The sequence below is a fragment of the Ascidia mentula genome, chromosome 9 (genome assembly GCF_947561715.1).
Source record: "Ascidia mentula chromosome 9, kaAscMent1.1, whole genome shotgun sequence".
NCBI classification, from domain to species: Eukaryota; Metazoa; Chordata; class Ascidiacea; order Phlebobranchia; family Ascidiidae; genus Ascidia; species Ascidia mentula.
The window spans coordinates 7,818,224-7,841,822 of record NC_138574.1 but is presented as its reverse complement, the minus strand read 5'-3'; the positions used below and the strand labels follow the sequence as shown (position 1 = coordinate 7,841,822).

The window sequence follows — 23,599 nt, the reverse complement described above, 5'->3', positions numbered from 1 at the left end:
ACGTCACTGAATGAATAAAAAGTTCCTTGAATAATTTAACTTGCAACATTTGAAATCATATCTGGTTAGACCCCGGTCTAGTAAATTTACAGAAAATCTTGTTACGCATGATACATCAAGGCCAATGAAGCATGGAGTGTGGTAAAAGTACTGATAATTTAATTTAATTTTTATTTTATTGTTATCCAAAATGCCTCCGTGGTTTAATTTAATAACCTATACTGTTAAAGCCTTGTTATCCTTCAATTTTTAATATTTCGATTTACGTTGATGTGTACTTAAATGTTTTAGCTGCCTGTGCTGTGCCCTGGTCTGGTCCTGGTAGACTGAACACCAACATACTGCAAACGTCATGTCATTAAACTTACGATTACATGTGTTTGTCAGAAAAATGCCAACAGACTTTTTACTCGATAGTACACTTATTATTCCACAAGAACTCTTGGGCATATTCTTACCTTGAACAGAATCAAACCACTGAATATTTTTTTCATATTTCTTCAAAATTAAAATATATTTAAGTCTTCTTTGACTTGGGTTGCAACTTATCACCTCCAGGAGTGCTACAGTTACTGCAGTCACATGTGTTAAAAAAATATAAGACAAAAACATGTTGGGTGTCAACATTGTTAGTTTTCAAGGCCTTTGATTGCGGTATGAAATGCTGGCCTGCACTTGAGACATGCTCAGCTTTAGTTATTTGTTGTTTTATACAGTGGAACTGCACTAATGCTGGTCAAAAAGGTCAAAATACTGAATGCAACTTTCTGACAAAACAATGTTTTGTTACTGGAATCACATAATTACATTTAAATGTTTTATAGAATACCGGTCTTTCATGTAGGCTATTGACATTTCATGATGGAAGAAAGAAGAAAATTTGTGTTGAAGAGGAAACCGGAGCGGATAATTGTTGGTGGATTGGTGTTTCTTATGTTTGCTGTATATTGTTTTGAGCTATTAGTAATATTACCAAAAATTTATGGCCCTGGTTTCTCATCGACTCACAAGCTGTCTCATATTATAATAGGTTTGTATGTAGTTAAAATATATGTAACATTTATTTGTTTCCTTTTGATGAGTATATACTTGTATATTATAATTCTTGCAAAGGTTTTTTGCCATGTTGTATTTCAAGATCACTTTGTACAGGTACTTGGATTCTTTGTAACTCCCTGTTTTCATTGTGGAAGTTTATAATGGTAGATCCAGGAAGTGGATCAACTATACTTCCAAGTATGCTCAAAGAAGGTTGGAGATATTGTTTTAAATGTGAAGCCAACTATCCGCCAAGGTAAGAATTAAAAGGTTTTCTTTCATTTATTTACATATTTTGATTGTATGTTCTGTGTTACGTATGCTAATTCTGATGTTGACTATTTTAACCAGTTTTCTTTTAAATTGGATTAACTTGCAGGTCATATCATTGCTTTACATGTGATCAATGTGTATTGGTCCGGGATCATCATTGCATTATCGGTTCCAACTGTGTTGGCTACAGAACACGTAGATATTTTTTGCACATGAGCTCGTACATGTGGGTGGCTCTGTTATATGCAAATATTTTAAACATGGATTTTGTATTTGAATTGTACCACTCCTTTTCTTCACAGTACGTTATTTATTTTGTAATTCATATGCATTTAACACTTACCTGTTAATTCCTACTATGATGTTCAAGGTCACTTCTGACAATGTTTATGCCAATGTTGGCATGGATGTTTGGAATTGCCAAGGGTGAAACATTTCTAATGGCGATGTTCACATCCTTGTGTATTGTTTCATTTATGTATGCAACAGCCATTCTTCTGTTTCACATGAGAAACACATTAAAGTAAGCTGATTTGCAGTAAAAAAGTTAAATTATGTGTGGCATTATTACAAATTTTGAATGGTTTTATTTACTCAAGTTATACATTTCAACATAAAAAGAAAAACTACACTGGGAAAAAGTAACTATAATCAAGCCTACAAATGTTTTAGGGGTCGTACAACTCCAGAAGTAACAAAAGATTTGGGCCGACAATATAACCTTGGCATTGCTGTCAACCTGGAAGAAGCATTTGGAGTCAACTGGAAATTTGCTTGGTTATCCCCGTTGATTCCTAGTTCACTCCCAGGTGATGGAATAACATTTCGAGAGAAAGAATTAATTGAACAAAGTGGAAAAGCAATGTAGCTTTGCAAGGCAAAAAATTAACCCACATTGCTCAAAATTGTAGTTTTGCAATTGAACAGCAATATGTGTTTTCCTGACATGGTATCTTGGCATTGTTTAAACAAACAAGTAATTGTTTTTGTCTGTTTTCAATATTTCATCAACTTATGCAGCAGTTGTTTTACAAGTCAGATGTTTTATGTAGCTTTGCAAGGCAAAAAATTAACCCACATTGCTCAAAATTGTAGTTTTGCAATTGAACAGCAATATGTGTTTTCCTGACATGGTATCTTGGCATTGTTTAAACAAACAAGTAATTGTTTTTGTCTGTTTTCAATATTTCATCAACTTATGCAGCAGTTGTTTTACAAGTCAGATGTTTTATTAACACAAGATGTCCTATCAGCCTTATTGCAATTTTTTCTGCACAAACTCAAGGTGGCGGTATTTCCTTGGGATATGGTATTCAAGTTTATTTATTAACACTGTGTTTCAATTTTTTTTCAAAACAATGAATGCTTATGTCAATGAAATGTTACTACATGTTTTTGTGTATGAACTGAGACTCCAACTGGATAAATATAAAAACCTGTAGCAGAATGTAATTTTGTACTACTTTATAACCTGTGTAACTTGTTTAAGTTTACAAATAATTTTTATAATTTGTTTAACCAAGCTTTAAATACATTTTGCTGTGTTTTATCAAATCTTACAAATTTACACAGTGTAAGTTGATGACAAAAGTTTATGTGAAGTATCGACAAATAAAAGCAAATAAATCTGCCATCACATTGCTTTGCCACAAGAGGAACAATACAACATGTCACAGTTGCCACGATTGAAGTGGTAAAATCTACTGCATTCAGAGAACTTATACAGAAATAACTGCGAAATACTGACTTTAAATAAAAATACTCAAGTAGTTTTTAGGACAAAACGAAGTTGTGTAGTGTTTACTGTTAATAACATGTAAGGATTTAACAGAAAAAATGCCCTTAAAAATTGCAAATCAAGACCAAAGCAGCTGCACAGTTTTTTGCAATCAATTTTTGTGTGACAAGCTTCGTTCGAAATTTCCCCGCCAAATGTTTTGCAACGTGTTACATGATTTTCGTAACTTTGCCAGAACGTGAAGAAGTGGCAGTTGGCTATACAAGTCACACATACCCATATTTTTTACGCAATACGGCAGGGCGATGCCCAATAAGCGGCATTCGTAAAATCAAAACAGTTTAGCCCAAAACTTTCGTCTAAATAAATAAATAAACTGCAACATTGATGGATAGCTTTCGTTAAGTTCGAAAGTAACTGTTTTGCATGTACATCAACCGATCGATTGGGTTGACATCGCTGGGAGTTTGTGATTGAAATCCTCCCATTGGTTGGGATACCGCTAAGTGAGGATATCCGTCCAGTGGTGATGTGACATGCATGCTACTGTCGTTTATAGAAGACAACATGCTGCTGTTGTTGTTGAAATCGTTTAAATGGTCCGGCAAGGTGCTTTGGAAGCGAGAGTCCAGGTTTACTGTTGTCAGTGAAGAACCTGCTCCTTGACTTTGCGGATTGTGATGAGACATGAACGCGTCATCAACATGATCAAGCCGGGGTAGATGGGAGGGATGCTCGTAATCATCATACACCAGACTCGAGTCTAGAAGCGCAGAACAATTAGCCAAATATACTAAAATTGGAAACCACCGAGCTTCTCAAATATTTCCGACACTTTAATTTGGGGAATATGCAGTGTCCAGACATTGCATAACAGGCAATTTTAATAAACTTAAAAAAAATTCGTAGAAATCCTCCAATATTACCCACAACCTATGTGCTGTTGACGTATAAGGCTAGACCAAATTATGGAGCATTCGAAAATATTCGTGGTAACCGTTTATGGTTTGGCCGAAATTGACAGTAATTACCCCCCGCTGATAATTAGCGACATTCTCAGTTTCTCACCAGGTTGGTGGGGATTTGACGAATAGTAAACTGATGCACTAGTTTCAGACGCCGCGGTTGGGGAGGTATGAACACTGCCCGGTGAACGATAGTTGTCTTGGAACATTGTGTTGTGACAAGGGGTTGGCATCGATGTGTAGGAACCAGGACTCGAGATTTCATCTGAATAATTTTGTATTTAAATATTACTAATATCACCGACAAACAATATGCTGCCGAATTCTTTTAATGTATGACGTAAACTTAGATATAATAATAAAAAAATAAATAAAATTGCTTCAAAAACTTGATTTGCAATTACGTATTTGAAACTTGTACCTTGTATTGTTACATTTTCGAATAACCATTTTTTTATTGCTCTAGTCTTGTCCACAATAGACAAACACACTTACTGTCAGAATCTGAGTCTGTTGTTTTCTTTCGTCGGGAGCGATTGCCCCGCGTAGGGTCTTGGCCCGCAGCGTCACCTTGAGTTTGTCGCCGAGCAAGCTTTTTTACCTATTTTTTTGAGCAGAAAGTTGTTATTTTCTGGTGATAAATTATTACAGAGGATTTTTGAACTTACCTTTGCACGCTGATTTTGAAACCAGACCTGTACGACTCTGGGAGTAAGACCCGTTTCTGCGGCAAGTGTTTCACGTACCTATGTGTAAGTTTTGTATTTAAGCGTATTTGTTTGTGGTAACTATATGAAAGTTTTTAATCATTAACAACAAAAATATACTTTAATGCAAGAGAAATAGTTGCGACCAACCTTTTTACCAGCATTGATATAAAATCAGAAACACAAACAAAATGGCGTTTGGAAAATCAATGTTGAGAATAATCGCAAAACGGTTAAAGTACAATTACACGTGCAGCATGCGCAAAATTTCATCAAAACAAATCTTGTATGCGCTTATTTGTGGGTTGCCTACCTTTCTGCAAGGTTTTTGTGAGACTTCAAACGACGCCTTAAATTTTCTTCTTTGGGCTGTTGTTAAAATAGTTCTTGGGCGCTTTTGACGCTTGCCATCAGTCGTAATAATTCCCATGTTAGATGTTGAACTTTTGCCGCCGTTTTTAGATCTTATTAATCCCATGTGTGATACTTCATCTACAGTAAAATATAGAAATAAGTAAAGTTGATACGAAAAAAAGCTCAAATAAATAACAAGTTCAGAACAGCAAAATACTTTTGTGTTCGGCGACAAACTCAACGGAAAGATGGTATTTAAACAAGAAGGTCATGCGAATAACATTAGATGCCTTCTGTTATTCAAATATCCGTCTCACCTCCAGGATGGGTGTATTGCTGATATGGAGTTGAACCGGGTCTAACGTGTGGCGCCGTTCTACAAAATACTTCGTCGTCGCTTTTTTCTGCAAAACCAACGCAACAAACATGAGTGGTTTGATGTGGAGTGGTGGTGACGGTGGTTGCTACCCAAACACGCGAGCTTTATTGTCTAACCTGAATCGGAGTTTGACTCGTCGTCAACCAAATCATCTCGGTCATGGCAAGTTTTGCAACGAATTTTCTCACATGTGTTGTCCGCTATACACAGGTCCCCTGACTGTAAAAATACAATTATGTTTGTAAAAACTATATCAGGGTATTTAAAGCTTTTTAGGAAGCAAAAGAGGCCAAAAATTTTTATGTATTGCCGTTGTGATGAAAATTTGTCACTGCGAAACATAGCGACTTAACGACTTCCAGTGCAAACTGAACACAGTAAAATATCATTTTAACGATCACAATATTGCATTTAACCGAATGTCACTCACTAATTGTGGCGAAAACTGCTATAACTACAGTGATACTGGTTGTGACTATTAATTAAAAAAAAATTGATGCAAAAAAGACAATCCAATGAAACAATTTAGATTTTATATGTCACAAATCTATGAAAATTTGTTTCATGAATAGCATTATTGGAACAATTTTTGTTTTTTTCCTTATGCGGCATTAAACAAACATTTTACCTCAAGTTGCCTTCCACAGCCGTCGCACGTAAAACAGAGGACGTGGAATGAATGGCCACAGACTCTCCGCACCATCTCATTGCATGAAATACTTTTGGAGCAGCGCTGGCACTTCTGAAGTCTGCAATTGAAGAAAGAAAAACATTAGGATTCTTTTTGCTCTAGTTTGACTGACAGAAACTTTAGATGTTTAAATCCAAACACATCCAGCACCCGCACCAGGTTTCCGCAAATCATCGGAAAATCCACCCGACTTATCTAAGTAAGGGTTTAGCTGTTAAACGCCCCACCATTATCTCTCGCATAAACACGGCAAAGAGATTTCCGTATTTTACTTAAGAATGTGGCTCTATTTTCTGGTTGAACAAATAGTGAGATTTACTTTAAATCTTTGCACGCGCCAATCGTCCCTTTACACAAGCAGAAACAATGGTTTGAAATAAAATCACACAAGTTAGCGATGTTGCAAGTACGTCATCAGCTGCTGTTATAACTTGTAAGAAACAAGCTTTCTCACGACATGGGATTCCATTTAATTTGCTTACAGACAATGGCCCACAGTTCAATAGTGCTGAATTTAAGGAATTCTCCAACGCGCGAAAATTTTCATACAAAACCTCAAGCCCACATTTTGCGCGATCAAATGGTCTAGCTGAAAAAGCCGTACAAGTGGTTAAAAAACTATTGAAGAAGTCGAGAAAAAGGTGGCGAAGATTTTCATTTGGCCCTGCTTGTTTACCGAAGTGCACCATTGGATTGTGGTTACTCACCAGCAGAATTGCTCATGGGAAGATATATTCTAAAAAACCTTCCCGTTCAAACCGAAATCTGAATGTTAAGTCCTTACGATCATGTTTAATGTGTGGGGACCCTGTTAGAATTTTTAACAACGCCAACAAAAAAATATGGTCTATACGTGGTTAAGTACAACGATCTTTTGCTCCCAGATCTTATCTGGTGAAATTGCAGCCGTGGGATGAGTTTTAGGTTCCTTCTAATAATTCGCCGGTAATTAGTAGCAAAGAGCCTGTTCAAAATATTGTCACTTTGTCGCCTCATGCTGCAGTAGCACCGGATGGTGAATTGTCAACCAATGCCGTTCTTCCGCGCAAGTCAAACAGAAATGTTGTCCCACCCAAACAACTTATTAAATCAATGTAGTTTTAGTTTTGTACGTATGTTAATTGCCATTAGTTTCCGTTGGGAAAGATGTTGTATTATTGTTTCTTAGCCATGTGTATACAATTCTCTAAAAATGTACGTGCATTTGTTTGAACAACTGGACTTTACGGGGGCAAGGTCAAGAACCCATAAGAAAACAAAATGGCCGACAACCACCTCCAACCAGACACGAACTTGTTAAGGACGAAATACCATTGTGTTTTAAAGCACAGAATTGCGGCATCACCTTGCGATGAGCGGTTTCAAGGCCAATGTTTGCGAAGTAGTGAGGTGACGATGGTGCGATTTGTTTCCTTCATTATTTAAAAATTCCCGACGCAACGTTGGGGCGTCGCATAGGAGTAGCGAAGACATTTCTCTGAGGCAATCTTTTGTCGCTTTCCACAGTTCAGTGCACGTGAAAATAAGCGGAAAGGGGTCCTAGCCCCTTGTGAGACAGGCACGCGAGTTTGTTGATATTACAGAATTGCTTAGAAACGTTGGGGACAGTAAGAAGTAAATGTAAAGCGACCAATAGGATCGGTTTGGAAGACAAACTACTTTATTATTTGACCATTGTTATGCGTACCATTGTGTGGTCATGACCTGCCTACTGATGGCGAAGCACATTACCACCACCGATTCGTTACACTAACATCTAATGCGGGAATTGTTTCCAGTTTTTCCTGGACATTAATTATTGGTTTTCATTGTGGTAGTTCGAAACACCACTTCTGTGATGCTTAACTTTTGTTGTACAACTTGTTGCGGGGGCAGATTTCGAACAATATTCCCACAAGCACGTATGTCGTGTAAAACTGCCAACATGTCCTGGACATTTATTTCGGCAAATCCTTTTAAGGTTACTCAGATTTGGAGGGGCGGCAAACAGTGTTGCCAAATAAGCGTTCGCTACAAGCATGTTGGACAAACACAGCTGTACCGAGCGATAGATGACCCTAAATATAGTGAGAACGTGATTTGGAACGATTCGCGCGGATCCGAATGTGAAAAGTACATTAGAGAGTTGGTCGATTTCGCAATAACGTATATCACGTCATCTTTGGCAAGCGGATTGAAGTTTCCGTGGCGTGGACTTTCTCGATTTGCGGTTACCAAAACATGGGTACACACAAGGAGGCGGGGGGTATAAACAAAACAGTCGACAGCGGACGTGCCCGGCTTTGACGTTGCCCCACATTTCTCCCGAATGACCGAGCAAAGGCGCTCGGAGTTTAAAAGCTGTTGCATAAATTTGTCTAGCTACTTGTTGTGAACAGCTGCAGCTTAAGTGGTTCCTGCTGGGAGTCGTGGTCGGTCGCTTGGTTACCGCACGATCGACAAATACACTCAGAGCTCTCCGCTCGTTTTCTTCTTGTAATGCACGGCACAGTGCCACAAATGGCGGGTTATCAAGAATCTCTATGATTCAATGTTTGGTCTTTGGCGAAATAGCCAGTTAGGATGCCTCGGGCGCCTATAGCTTTGGGAAGAAAATGCAAACTACATGTTGCTGGAATGTTTTGCTGAAAAATTGACTTTTGTTCCAAATTTTTAATTAAGCCCAAGGCATGGTTATTAAAAAGCCAGTCAATGTCAAAGTGTTCTAAGTGCACTCAAGTGTGACTGGCGCGTGGTACATAAGCATTTAGACACCCTAAATCCCCTTAAGGACCTCGTCTTCACAATCACACCGAGTATGCGAACAAGTGCCCATCTAAAGTTTATTAATTTCTCCCGATTCCTCCAAAACGGTGAAAAGGTGGCACAGAAAGGACGAGCAGTTTTTCCAAACTAAGCTGTGTTGATTTAGGAACATCGCACGCGACTGGAGCAGCTATCTTGACGTACACAGAAGTAATGTGTTTATTGCTGGAATCTGCTTCTCGCAGGAGAGACAATGAACAACAGATCCCTCGAGTACTTGCCAAGAGTGGGTGGACCGACAGGTGCTCTGCATCTGTGTTTAGGGATTCTTCCATTCAACAAGCGATCCGTGCGTAGGAATGAAAACACTTTACCGAATACGTCCAACATTTCAAGCGAATCGTCCGCTAGGGGCGCTGTTAGATGTTACGACTGCACGTTCGGATATTGGTGCGAGAGTTCGCCAAAGTCCATTATATATTGACTATTGTTTTCTTGTCTTATCCATGTCGAACTGATCAAAGTGACAAAAATACCAAAATGCGGCTGTAACTCCACTATCCGTCAGGATTTACCAGCAATAAAATTGCCAACTGTGAGTGAACGTTTGCCGCGGGTACCATGGTACAAAATCAAGGAGTGGAGGGTGGTATAGTGGTAAGAAACATTTAAATAACCGTCAACCAGTAATTATCATGACAACCTTTGCGCACCATTCGCAACATGTTTCGCGCAAAATGCCCCGAGGATTTTGGTTTGAATTCGCAGCACGCGATAATAAAACCGTTGAGATTTCGGTAGCTGTTGACGTTGCTTGGCCCAATGGCACAGACCCGATGTTTAAACGTGGCATTTTGGGGTTAAAGTTATGGACGAAGCGTAAACCTGAGCGAACGCCTATTATTTATTTATGTCCAAAATTCTGACTGCAATACATTTAGCAAATTAAACGCAGAAGCTAGCAAAAAAATAAACATGTCAAAATGAATTTGGTGTCCAATTCATTTCGCTTCTTCTCAAACAAAATATATATTGTCATTTTTTAGCTTCTAGTTTTTTTGTATTTTAAAGTTTCGTTCATATTTTTTGTGTTACGCCCACGCCCTGATTCCTCATTGATGCTTAAACCCTTGTCATGCTTATCATTGCTTATGTTTGTATATCCTATCACAAAATCACGCTTTACAGTTCTCATCGTCCTTATGTGACTCGGAAATTAATTTTTCATCGATGTGGCGTTTAGTTTGTTTATTTTTCTAACGAATATATTTTTGAGACCGAGCCCCGCACTCATTAGACATGTTTATGCCAAACCTAAATAATTTAAAACAATCCGCGCGTCACACTAACCTCTTTAATTCGGCCGCTGGGATATGTTTAGCAGATAAAAGCTACAAAATTTCGTCTTAAATATTCATATTTGTATCTTTATCAACATAAGGACGACCGATGAATAATTAAATTTGAGCTCTGTCTCAAGCAGAAAAGCGAAACAGTATACGGGAAGAAAATAAATTATGTAAAGGTGGATCAGATGAAAAGAAAGTGTACAGAATGCCTGCAATAGTTACTTTCCTGCGCAATCACGGACAACTTTGCACACAAACATTGATTATTGGTGGCATAGTATTTGCTATAGCGAGCATAAAGTACCAGCCTTTTTATGCATTTGTCATGCGAAGAAAATAGGTCAAAGGTAATCTCCTACATTTGAGGGCGGGATTTTCACATACGTGAGCTGCCTACACGATGCTGTCATGTTAAAAGTGGTCAACTCGACAAGAATAATTTTTTTACTTACTTTTGGTAAAGAAGTTCAAAAATGGAATGGACGAGCCCTGTTCTGTAAGGCCAATGTTTAGCAAATATGTCAACACGACGGCCTGATAGCTATCTTCGCACGTTGCTGTGATGTAGTCCTTTGCAAACCCGCTACATATAACGGGGCGGGCACCTGCCAGCCTCAACACATTTCTCTATTTGTCCTGGATCGAGCGATTTGTTTACGTGACGTCACAGCGGGTTTACCGCTTCGCCACCTGAAGATAAGGCGCGACCCGGCGATAAGGCGTTGGCTGACAAAAATATGCACATACAGCATCGGCACGCGAGGCTTTAGATATGTTGGTTGCGTCTCGCCTAGCTACTGTATCCGGCGCCACACAAACAAGCGGTCGCAAAACATTAAGCGTATACGGTATTCCGTGAGCGAACTTATTTAAAATGGACGCCATGGCAATTGGGAGTAAGCTCTTTGACGTCATAAATTCAAACAGTCCCGAGTAAATAAAGTTACTTCGCTTGCTAACAGAGAAAATCAAACAGCTCACCGGTTCGCTTTGATCCGCTTGTAAATCATTTGCTCATGCGGTGATGTCATGTAGGAAAATATCCCCTTTGTTCTAACGTGCCATGCCGGCTGCGGAGGTTCGATGGCCACTTAAAATGTCGCAGTGGCAAAAATGCCATTCACCCAAAGTCAAGAAATGTGGACGCCTTGCCCCAACGTTGAATGTGGCATCAAATCATAGAATCGCAATCGATCACGACGCAGCAAAACAAATACTCGGCTCATGCACAAAGTGTAGGACAATAGCTGCTTATGCGCGGGACCCATTTGCTTGCACTGACATATATACGATTGTTTACATGAATGAAAGCTCCGCGCCGGGTTGATGTTCATGCAAATATTTGTTGTTAAACAGTAGCAGTCTAGGCGGATGAAATCGATCATAATGCACACTTCAAAGCATTCCAGCGCTTTGTAGTCGCCCCACCGCATCCACTCCCGTCTTGGCAGCGCGGCGTGCGACCGTGGAGTTGATAAAACAAAAACTCTTTCCATCCGCCCACGGCAATATTGTTTGTTTAAACGCGCTGGGCAGACAGAGCGACTTCGGTCGTCTTTAAAAATGGAAAACGCATAAATCATCAAACCCGAAATGGTCGATATAAAGCGCCTATTAATGTCGACGTTCATCACGTTCATGTCTTACCCTTTTCTCGAAGACGTGGCTCGTTGTGCCAATAGAACTATGTATGAATGTCATATTTTACAAAGCTCATTATAAATCTTACTTCTGTTAGTTCGCCCGCTGCACATTTTGAACTTCAGTGATTCGAATGAGGACACATCACATTTGACCTTGCATTTTAATTTCACTTGCTCACAACAGCTCATTCAAAGCGCGTACGGATGTGTTCGAGCGTTCCCAAGAGAATGCGCTCATTTCCAAATGGGATTAAGTCCACGTTCTCATAACACGAAGGTTTGCCACGCAGTTAGCATTCGCATCCGAAAAATATCTTGACGTTACTATCACACAGAGTTGAACGGAGTTTCGATAACGACTAAGCGCCTTACGATGAGTATTATAGATATTACCAGTTCCGTGGGTGGCAGTTTGGATTTGTTGCCGCTGATAATTAACAAATAGGGAGTTGGCTTTGAACTTCATGCACACTGCGGTAACTCAACATCTTTGATATACGTAGTTTGGCATCCCCTGATTACATAAACTGCGTTTAATGAGATGGATAAGGTTTGTGCCAGGCACGCGATCCAACTGGGAATAGTGGATGCTGTCACGCAACTTTCACCACAGCGCCATGAGGTCTTGACAGGACATTTCCCAAGCCCCGCACGGTGGCATTGGCCTTCGTGATTTTAGTCGCGTTGCGATTGATATGGTTTATTAGAGACAGCAGATGAATGCACCGGCGTCTCGTGGGTGCAAAGTTTCGTCGGCAAGTTGTCGCGTCGCATCTAATTGTTGAGCTTGCCAACAGGCGCTCGGATCCGGCGTGGCGTGCGAACACGTCAAACGCACTTTAATATATTTTTACCCAGTTGGCTGCGTTTCACTACTGCTCGTGTCGCAACTGAAACTGCCACACCCCAAATGATGCGTCACTAATAATAGTCAATAATCATCCAGAGGTCTCTGCGTATTTCTGGGAAAAGTCGGTGTCTCAACCATACATATTACCGCACAAGCAAACGCAGGATTACATCCAATAAATGACGCATTTACGACAGCATAAGTACGACCAAAAAAGACAACGAAATACGGATCCACGGGTAAATCACTTTTTCTATCTGGGTTGAAATCAATACAATCAGATGTAAAATTAAGATTTCAAAACGTGAGACAATTCCTCAGTAAAATAGTAATTTAGTGGTTTAATGGTCTTGGTGCCCCGCAAATGTTGGACAAAAATAGTCGGGCGTCGGGATCCACACAAGCATTCGCAGTTTACCGCAACAGGTCGTGTATCATGTCTGGGAATGACCGCGCGTGTTCGAAGGTGGGACAGCGAGGAAGGAGTCGAGTGGCCATTTGTAAATGTGAGAACTTCCATTTGTTGACAGTCTGACAGGGCTTGGCCGAATTCGTGAAGGAGACGCGCACGAAATGCCTTTTCCATTCGCACATAAGTAAACAAACGACTACGTCGCGATGTGCAAAGACAGAAAAAGTAACGAGTTGTAGGGACGCAATTTGATAAAATTCGATCAAGGCCTGTGATAGACATTCTTTCTCGGTTATTTGCAATTACGGTCGCTCGTATTTTTAGGAATAAAAGCAATACAAAATCAATCATTTCTTGATTCTTTATTTGATCATGAAAGTTGCAAGACGTTGGGTCAGCGACCCGATCGTGGCCACCTCGTATAAATAACTTATCATCGACTTAACTTTGGTGAATATTTCATGAGATCGAAACTAACATCATTTTCACTCTGCCAGAGACCATTGCGATAATTGCCACGGAGTCGGCGGCGCATTTGGAAAGGCACAGCAAGGTGTTAACTGAATTAATTTCCGCGCCCTGCCTTCAAAACACAGGGACCGAGTTTAAAAACGTTTCCGTAATCGATGAAAACCTGGTGACAGTCGGACGAATTTCTCTCGGCAGCTCGCAATTTGAGAGCATTAATAAAACATGACTGTGACTTAATGCAATTGGACATTCAAATCGCGTTCCATGTAGTTTGGATGATAATATCTGCCCATTGTAGAAGTTGTATCACTAGCTTTTAGGCTAAGGCCCGCATTCAACTTTATACATAATTTATAGCAACGTGTTAAAATATGTACGCACACTCTGAAAAATGGTTAAACCGTTGCAAATACAGAGTTATTAATACTAGGACCGGCGACAAAGGAAATCCAGGATGTAAAATTTTAATATTAGTATGAAACCAGAAGCAAAATTGTCTGGGTAGATAATGTGAGTTTGCGATGCATAGCCCATGCGTACACAGGGAGACGCTACGTCATAAAAGGATTCTAAGGTTACCAAAGGTCGAGACGATTTGCCGTGGACGCTCTGTGTCCATAACTTCACGCCTTTAAAGTTCAAACCGACATTGGGTTTGAAAACATTTTAAGGCGATCTCGGGCAGCGACGTGTGACGAACGGCGGCTTTTCCAGTTTGGCGAGAAATCCCGGGGGAAAATGTCGGCGCGGTAAAGAGGCCGAAGATACGCCGAAATGCGGAGGCTCTACATGCGCGGGCGGGGATAGATGCGTGTGGTCTGATTTGGCACAATATACACCGGCTTTCTCTCTAATCCTGCCTTGCTCAGTTCGCACATTGCGATATACCTAATCCCCAGGACGTCGCTCCACTAACACCCCTCTTCGTATTGCTGCATGCGTATTCAAAAGAATCATGATTTTGGCAGATCGTGAAAGTCTATTTCGCAAAAACCTGGTATTCAAGTTTCAAAGCGAAAACACGTTCACCGCAACCCGCGACTTTGCTACAAAATCCTCTTTGCCTTTGAAGTGGTTATACGAAGGATTAGGGACCCGGCGGCCGCATCCAATTTTCGTTTGAAAACGTTGAATCGGATAGGTCGGAGTGCGATTCTGGCCAGGTGCGAGTGGATGGATGACTGTCAACATTTGTCCCAAAACCAGGATTAGAGGGTATATTTTTACGAGATGGATTAGGGTTGGGTGAGAGAGAGGTATACGGGCGATGTCGCAGCGCTCCGCTTAAGGCTGTAGCTGGTAGTTAACGTATGTCGTGTCATGGCGCGAGATGCTGATCTACGGTGGGAATTTGCATTTGCTTCCGTTTAAAGGCGTACACTTATCGACGAGCGTCACTGTTGCCAGCACCTGTTTTGATCGGAAAGTATTCGCTAATGCGCGGTCGCCCCACCACGCCCCATGAGGTGATGCAGTTCGATGAAAGAGCTGGTACGCGTCGAACCTCGTGCAAATACATTGGCTGTGGCTTGTTGCGGCTTGTGCAGCCAACGCGCTACGGAGAAGCCGTGACATATTGTACCGGTACCTGGCTTCGTTTTCCTACGATCAAGAACTACCGATGATATGCCGTGACTGCGAAATTACCACTTACAGCGCGCAGTTACGCATATGGAATAGCGCCTCTTGACGCACAGCGGTCGACACGTGACAGGCAAACGCGATCATTAGGACATGCCGCCGGAATCTCGCACACTTCGCGTTCTGACTTGCTCGCGACTTGCGCGGGGCTTGCCGGAAACAGCATCCACTGCACGAACTCGTATTAAGGAGCAATAATTATTACCGCGCGCCGGTCAATTAGGCTAGATAGGGCAGTGTGCAGCACGCACTGCGCCACTAATGCTACGCTATCCCGACTAAAACCAATTAGGGTCTGCGCCGCTGTGTCAAGTTACCCCCACCAGCAGTAAAGTGTCGCGATCACGTCCTTTATGCACTTCTCAATGTTACGTTTAAAGATATTTTTCGCCGGTTCAACAACAGAAGGTAGAGCACGATTTTATTTCAAACTCCTCAAGACGATCCAAGGGCTCGTATACGTCCTATAGCGGCAAGGAGCGGTTGTTAACCAACGAGTTTGTTTGAAGCGGTTTTTGAAGTCATTTACTTCAAATATTTTTATTGTGATAACTTAAAACGTCGTGTCACCAAATTCGTCACAACACGTGATGCCATTTTACTTGATGGCCCCCGTTTTGCCAAGTCATCATTCGTTTGGCTGCTTTCCGTTAATATGGCACAAGCTTATGGTGGACGATTTATGCCAACGTGTCTCGCTTCCATTTAAAGACAAAACCAACGCCCGTCGAATGAGAAAGTTTTGCAAAGGCGAAAAATAGCAACTCGAACCTTTTACTGTAGCGAACACCCCGCGCGGGGAATAATTGAAATGAATCATATGCCTGTGCGACGCAGTTTTATTTTTAACTTTCGTTGAATTTTCACGACACGAAGTTGTTGCGTTGCGTAAAGATAATGCGCATTGCGGCGTCATTTGTGGCACGCAGACCACAGAGACATACATGTATATTTAGAGAATAGATTCCCGCGAACTAAAATATCACACTTCAGCATTAAAATAAAACACTGTACTTTTTTTGTACTTCGTCCGCAACTATTATAGAAGATCCGATATTATTTGTGGAGTTGCGTTTTATAAAAAAAGTTTCGAAGAATGCGCTTTATCTTTACTTCCGATCATATGATCTTCCTGACTTTGTCCGGCAGCTAAGTATATGTTGCAAGCCCCATCATTGATACACGTCACACACGGGGTTAAGGAGCCACTGCTTGGAAACACAACAAAGATCGTGCGAGCTCCCCGAAGCAAAGTGAGGCTGCGCGCGAGTCCCAATGCCGCCATAATCCAAGTACTGTGAAATCACAATGGTGTCTGACTCCCCACCCACGCAGACCTAATCTTCATCAATGCGACTGGGAGATTCGCCGTCTTAACGTGTCATCGCGCACCAATGCGAGAACCCGAAGATAATGCTAGCTTTGCTCTATACGTTGCTACACTGAAACCGTCTGTTTATGGGTGCTGGGAAGTAGGGACCGAACACAAGAAACGAAGGAACAGCCATATTTCCCTCCGAGAATACCAACAAATCAAGCTCCACCGTTTAAATTGTTTAAAATTCTGGCAAGAGTCGAAGGAAATGTTTCGGCGAAAACATGTGGTTTTGTAAACATACATTACAAATATCGAGGCGGTAGTCTTGACTTAACTACAAGTATGAAACCATGATATTTACGACTTACTGTTTGTAATCTTGGCGGCAGTATAATTTGCAGTTCTTCAGGTAACACGAGTCGGTGAGTGGTTGCCCGCACACGCTGCATTGCACACACGACTCGTGCCACGCGCGGCTATCAACCCACATGTAGTATTTATCGTAGATGGGTTTCTGGCAGCCCGAGCAGACTTCCGGGGCGCTGCCGGTCGTTTCTGCCGCACTCGGGCCGCTCGAGAGGCCGCTGCAGTCGCTGAAATGGGTCGTGCCACTCATCACCACTCCTTGGCTAGGCAGCGAGATCCGAGAATCTACAGGCAAACAAAATACAATAACACACTACAAAAGTTGAGGCTCGGGAATGTGTTATGAACAAACATAATCCGTAGGGGTTGTGTATTTGGATGTATTTGAACTAGAAAGCAACAGAAAGTCGCCTGTCGTTGTCAAAGCAAAGTTAGAAGAAGCGCGACAAACATTTGGCGATTGCGCGACAGTTTCAAGTGTTTGTTTGTTGCGCTTCGTCGGCGAAGGATGTAAAGCTAAGAAGAAGATAAGTTGCCGACCCAAAACCTTTTAAGTGGTCACCATCAGTTTCACTTTAAATCCTCAACGTTTACAATGCTACTACTTTTCCTTCCAGCTTTACAATTATTACCAATTTTGCGAACTTAAACACAAAAACATTAAAAAATCCACAAAAACATTCTAATTTCGAGTTTTCTTGCAATTAAAAACCATACATTTCACCAGAACCCTTAAACACACAATAACGTGACGTTCAATCTCTATTTGATTGGAATTCGATCCCCATCTATTTATTTGACTAATGGCGACACAGGTAAATCTAATCGGTCCCTGCAACTCTTACCACAGAATTGAGGAATGCGGAAAGCTACCTTCTATCAACTTACATGTAAATTATATTCTAAAACGATGCCGCAAGATGTTCACGGGACAAACCGTCTCCAAAATTGGAAACACTTATATTGAAGAAACACGTGAGACGCACGAAGAACGTGGAAATGTTGTGTGAGATATATGGAATGCCAGGAAAGCATTTTTAAAACACAGGTTTAGTGATAACTTTGTGTCCCTGTGGCCATGTCGTTTCAATTAACTTCACCACCAACATTGAATTTACCATGGATATGTAACTTCAGGTAAAATAACTTTCAAGCGAAAAAATACAATATGTTGTGAATATGTAATTGGGTATGATTTGTTAACCGCCATCAAAATAGTGACACGACTCGGGTAAAATAAGCTGCAATTTTAACGATAATATTTCTTTTAGGATTACCAATTTTTGTATTAGAAAATTACATTTTCCACTGGGTGTGTGGGCCTGCATAAAACAATATATTCAACCAGACTCACTAACAAGCGCTGTCGCAATCACGCGATTTAGTACATATGACTCAAGCAGTGAGTTGCAAGCTCTTAAATGGCACGGAAACATTGGTAACACGAGATTTTGAAATGTTTGCCAAAAGTCCAAAGAATGCAACACGAAGTAAGGCTATCTATGCATTGACTCACCTCCTTCATTTGCGTCATCTTCTTCCATGTTTGTCATAGCGAACGATTCCACTTTCATCGAGTTCCGAGCATTTGAAGGAAAGAGGGCTCGCGCAGCAAAACTGGCGACACTCTCCCACACAAGTAACTGGCACGAGCACAGCGATGTAACGAATGAAGCGACTCCCGCCACAGAGCAGTCTCGCTCGATTGAAGTTACAGGGAAACAGTAACAGACCTCGTGTTGAACTACGCTGCAAAATCAAGTCGTTACACCACATTAGATGAAACGCTTGAAAATGATACGCGTTTTTCTCGCGAATCGGATGTCTTGTTGCACTCACTTACTTACCACCCAACTATTGATGGTGACGCAACAAAACTTGCCAGACCTAATTGAGGTGAAAGTAAAATGGCGGATACCGTTTCTCGACCTCTGCGTAACGGCCTTATTAAAGTTCTGTAACATTGAAAGCAATGCCTATATACCAAAGCCCAACCTTTTTCGTATAGTATACATAAAAAGCCGGATGTTTTTAAGTCGCATTTCCTATCTGCTGATACTCTTGCTGGAGTGCGGTGGTACGGGCGGCGAAGTGTGGTTAATATGCTTATGACAAAGATATTTAATAATTTCCAGCGATAAGCTTTCAGTTATTACAGTTTACACAAACATCCTTTCGACTAACCTTGCTGGAACTTAGACTCACATAGGCAATAATCTTGTTTCAGCATCTAACAGAAAGACACTTTCCCAACACCGCAATTACTTTTTGCGTGTTTCTCCCATATCTTTCTTACTGTAAGGTGCCACTTGCCTACTAGGCTCGGCAAACAGCTTGTTCTTGACGTTGTGGCGCTGTATTTGCCGAATACCGTTTGTGAAGCAAGCGCTAATACACAAAACGTAAATCCTATCCGTCAACAACCGGCCTCGGTCGGGTAGAAACTGGATGCTTGAAACTGTTGCTCCGCAAACCCTTTCAAGGCCTGTTTTCTACATGCAATATTAATTTGCGGTTGCAAGCTGCAAATATTATATTGCAAAAACTCGAAATACAAAAAAAGCGATCATCATTTAAACTTGGCTTAACTTCAATAATATTATAGGATTTTAGAGATAATTATAATATCTGACGAGCTAACTACTGAAGACAATACAGAAGCTATTAAGCGCAAAAACTCAGTAAATTATTTTTAAAATGGCATCGGTTTCTCTGCAGACTAAAGATAAATTAAAATCAAAGTTTGCTCAACTCGTATTTAAAGCTGAACTTATTTTAAACCGACTTTTGACAGAGCTAAGAATATTTCACTGCGTATGACACACACCAACCCTTGAGTTTGAAAATAAAAGCATGGCTGACTCATAGCGCAGCAACTGAATATCTGCTTGAAGTCAAATATAATCCTCGATGATGCCCGAATTCTCGTAAACGCGAATAGCAACGACAAACAAGCAAAGATCCGGAGCAAAACGCGTACTTAACTTATGGTACTCATAAAAAAACAGACTGCAAGACCATTCAGTAGAGACGACTGATGCCGCGACTTGCTTTCCAAGAGCTTTGTTTGCTGCACTTTGTAAAGACAGCAAGTCGCACCAGCCAACAAAAGCAGCCCGCGGTCCGCACCTGCATTTCTACACTCGTCCGGCTGGCCTGACACATTTTCGAGTTTCGTGCGCTGACCCCAAACAGGATTTGGCGCACTTGACACTTGCCCACCACGTGCAACCTGACGCAAAGTTATGCTGCGTTAACACGCCGAACAGTGCGCTATTTGAAGTCACGGCGATTACTATCTGCGTACAAAAGTCGTTTCTGTCTATATTTTAATTTTCAACTAACGCAAGCTTGTTAAACATTTTGATGAGAATGCCATCAACTTTTCATGTTAATTATTGGTTGTACTATTTACACAATAAAAATATGACATGTCATAAATTCATGACGTCACATATTTCCCCTATTCGTCCCATCTCATACCAACACACTATCAGAACTAATTCAATACTTGCATTTAATTTGGCTCTAGTCTACGTCTGTTGCAAAATGTTGGCCTACTGCAGTTTGCATTTCCTCAAAGATTTTGCAATAGTATTTGATATTACGCCACTTGTTCCCGCTTTCACGGAAATGATATAGCAAACGACTGCTGGTCTAGACTGTCTCGATATGCCGGAATAACGGGAAAAGCGCACAGCAGTGAGAAAACGAACGTTTTGCGCACGCCACTTTTTTCGTTTTTTTCGCTTGCGCTAAGACTCGGATCTTGTCAGTGACCGGCATTAACAAAAATGGCGTTCATGTTTTGTAAAACCACAATAAACATGTGCATATCTCTTCATAAACATAACAAAAGTCATTATACATAATACTTCGAAATCACCTTCATAATGTGACTCATACCACGACATGTAATTTTTAACTGTGAATGGCTGGAATTGTCCATTCAAGAACAACCGCTAATGGAATACAAAATTCCAAGGGATAGATAAGTAGCAATAAATCTACATAGTATAAGTGCTTCAAAAGTACCAAAAGAAACTTTTCGTCGGTGGCGATCTTAACAAGGCAGTGATTAACTAATCGGCAATAATTTTCAGAAAAATATTCGACTAAGTAAAGAGTGCTTGCCATAAAAAGCTTTGCAGACTGTAGGTTCCATGTGACTGTTTCGTAAATAAACTGTTTGGCTTGAAATCGCTCTAATGCCACCTGTTTGCGATCACAGCAATGTTTATTGTCTAAATCGGAGATCTCGATTTGCAGTTTAGGTCTGTGGAACCCTGAAAGGCCAAGTTTCGCCCAAATGTATTTTACAACAAATCCTGTTACCTCTTTTATTAGAAGGGGTTAAAAAAGTTAAGTGTAGCTCATAGACTTACCAAGCGCCAGACGTGACACTTCCTAGAAGCCGCGTTTTGGTTAAAACCCGCTTCGGTCTTTTCCCACATTTTGAACAAATCTTGATCCGCCTTTTCTGACCTAGCAAGCGTTTATACCCTGGGATTTTGGCGGTCCGTTACGCACTGGCTCGTATGCAAAAAGCACAGTCGCCCGTAAAACAAACGGGTGTGTTTAGCTGCCATGTATATTTGAAGATACTCTTATCGGCGATATCTGACCTTTGATGAATCACTCGGCTTGAAAAACCCCTTCGCTGTTCTAGGCTTTAAAAAAAACGAAACAATAGCACGAACTCTATAGCACGGTTTTTGCAGTATATCGCGAATAAAATATCTAAAAAAATATTACTCACTCAACGAAACGGTTTCATAGCCTACGTTTTCTCGATAGACATATATAGTATTCAGTGTTCAGTCGAGACGAATTGATTCGGTTGTAACTCCTCCGTGACGTGATGTTCTTCGAAAGCTCGACGAGCGCTCAGCGCTGTTCCTCATGAAAGCGACACAAACGCGCACAAGCAATATGTCGCCACCTGGCCTTTCGCTTTTAGTCTCAGGTGACATCTCTATTTGCTTTCTACAATTCCTATTGATTTTCCTTCCGGCTCGCACACCCTCGCGCCAGTTACCTTTTCTCTTTTGTCTTCCCGTTTTGTACATAGCATCGCTGACGGGCACGTGCGGTGGTGGAGTGAAAGCCGCCGTGGCGCTGATACGCGAAGGGCTAGGCCTTTGTTTGTGTTCGGTGTGGACCAGCGCGGCATGTAACAGTGTCGCGATGTCGGTGTCAAAACTTATGTGTTTGACGAAACAATGGGGCTGAAATTGTCATTCACTAAACACCGCACGAGTCAGGACTCATACACTCTCCCGACATTGTTGATTGACGGAACATTTAACACGTGCGCCAGCGTGTTTCTTCAGGAATTGTCGTTGCGACAACAATGTAGCAGCACGACAAATAAGTGGCGGATCGCAGCTGTTTCCACCATTGCGGTTCACCCCTCACCCTCCACCACAACCTGGCAAAGTGTCGGGGTCATGTGAAAGGCCAACTACCCCTTGGAAACAATGTGCCGTTGGTCCGTCAAGACCCGGCCTCAGGCTTTTGAAGAAACATTATCAGGACAAGAATCAACAACACGTGGACAAGGTTACGGCCCGGTTAGCGAGCTCACGTTGGTCGGTTATGTACCAAACCGAAACTATTGATGTCGGTTTAATCAACAGCGGCCTCTCTCATTCAATGTTTTTATTTTTCCTCGCTTAAATGGTTCACAAGAGACCGCCGGCAAGCGATCAAAGACACCAAAATCAAATCCGCAACACCTTTCGCGTCGCAGTCTTATCAATCCCGTGCGCCAGTGTTGTTTTTTGTTGAAGCGCATCGGGAAGGCGACCAGAAAACCAGCAGCAAGGATCCGTGACTGTGTCCAACTCACTAGCGACTCCTCAGCTCTGACAAATAAAATAGATGCCACGCGCGCCGGCTTTGTACGGAAGGACACCCATCGCGAGCCGCCGCTCCACATCACTGCCCCTGTAAACGAGCGCATCACAACAAAGTAAGCACACTTCTTTCACCGACACCTGTTGCCGCTCGGCTCGCGTCTTTACTTTTATCCAGTGTAATTTCACCATAGAAAGGTCACACTCCACACGCACCGTAATACAAGCAGAGGGCAAGAACAGCCATCATTCAGGAATGCCCGCTGATTCTCATATTCTATTCTCCTGTGTTTGAAATAAGATGGTGGGTATATGGCACAAACGTGTTTCAGACGAACTCCCGGGTATAACGTCTCCACGGTTAGCCGATTTCAGGAGAATATTGCTGTGCGTCTCGTGTCGCTAGAGATGTTATCTGTAAACTTGCCGAGACGATTAGCCGTGATTGACGCGCTAAGCGATCGCCATCATTTTGGCAACACATGGGCTTCGTCTCACACAACATCAGAATCTGCAAGCATTACCGTGGATTAAAGCCGGTTGTTTTCGACTCTTCGCCGTATCGTCATGCTAAGCTGCCGCAATATTTTCACAACACAACAAATGACATCAGCATGGATGAAAATCCACGCAAGTGGGGAATGTCAAACATGTCGCGAAAGGGCACCCTGGGTGGTTTGCACGGTTTTAACCGACAATCCGTTTGGAGGACAAAGTTTTCCTCCCGACCTGCACAGAATTCCCTTTGCCGCGACCTTTCCACTTGGGAGAAACAGGAATGCGGATCCAAGCATCGCAGCA

General features: G+C 41.6%; 2 protein-coding genes across 2 annotated transcripts; one reads left to right on the top strand and one right to left on the bottom strand.

Annotated features, from left to right (window-relative positions):
• Positions 1-332: 332 nt before the first annotated feature.
• LOC145913208 (putative palmitoyltransferase ZDHHC24) lies at positions 333-2,180 on the top strand. The gene is made up of 5 exons (XM_083000784.1): positions 333-1,030; positions 1,153-1,294; positions 1,418-1,612; positions 1,682-1,834; positions 1,984-2,180. Exons 1-5 carry the CDS (start codon positions 859-861, stop codon positions 2,177-2,179), a joined length of 858 nt encoding a protein of 285 aa, XP_082856910.1. The 5' UTR covers positions 333-858; the 3' UTR covers position 2,180.
• LOC145913207 (uncharacterized) lies at positions 2,174-18,685 on the bottom strand. The gene is made up of 10 exons (XM_083000783.1): positions 18,457-18,685; positions 16,943-17,225; positions 6,083-6,203; positions 5,571-5,673; positions 5,393-5,479; positions 5,035-5,213; positions 4,683-4,760; positions 4,510-4,615; positions 4,118-4,279; positions 2,174-3,812 (listed from the first exon to the last, which is right to left on the bottom strand). The coding sequence occupies exons 1-10, from the start codon at positions 18,512-18,514 to the stop codon at positions 3,451-3,453; spliced, it is 1,539 nt and encodes a 512-aa protein (XP_082856909.1). The 5' UTR covers positions 18,515-18,685; the 3' UTR covers positions 2,174-3,450.
• Positions 18,686-23,599: the final 4,914 nt, after the last annotated feature.

Excerpts from the sequence above, each read along its gene's own strand:
- LOC145913208 (XM_083000784.1), top strand. The coding sequence starts at position 859 with ATGATGGAAGAAAGAAGAAAATTTGTGTTGAAGAGGAAACCGGAGCGG. Across the intron at positions 1,031-1,152 it reads GCTGTCTCATATTATAATAG|GTACTTGGATTCTTTGTAAC; the intron begins GTTTGTATGTAG and ends CACTTTGTACAG. Across the intron at positions 1,613-1,681 it reads TACCACTCCTTTTCTTCACA|GTCACTTCTGACAATGTTTA; the intron begins GTACGTTATTTA and ends ATGATGTTCAAG.
- LOC145913207 (XM_083000783.1), bottom strand. The coding sequence starts at position 18,514 with ATGAAAGTGGAATCGTTCGCTATGACAAACATGGAAGAAGATGACGCA. Across the intron at positions 6,204-16,942 it reads TGCCGCCAAGATTACAAACA|ACTTCAGAAGTGCCAGCGCT; the intron begins GTAAGTCGTAAA and ends CTTCAATTGCAG. Across the intron at positions 3,813-4,117 it reads GTCAAATCCCCACCAACCTG|ACTCGAGTCTGGTGTATGAT; the intron begins GTGAGAAACTGA and ends CTGCGCTTCTAG.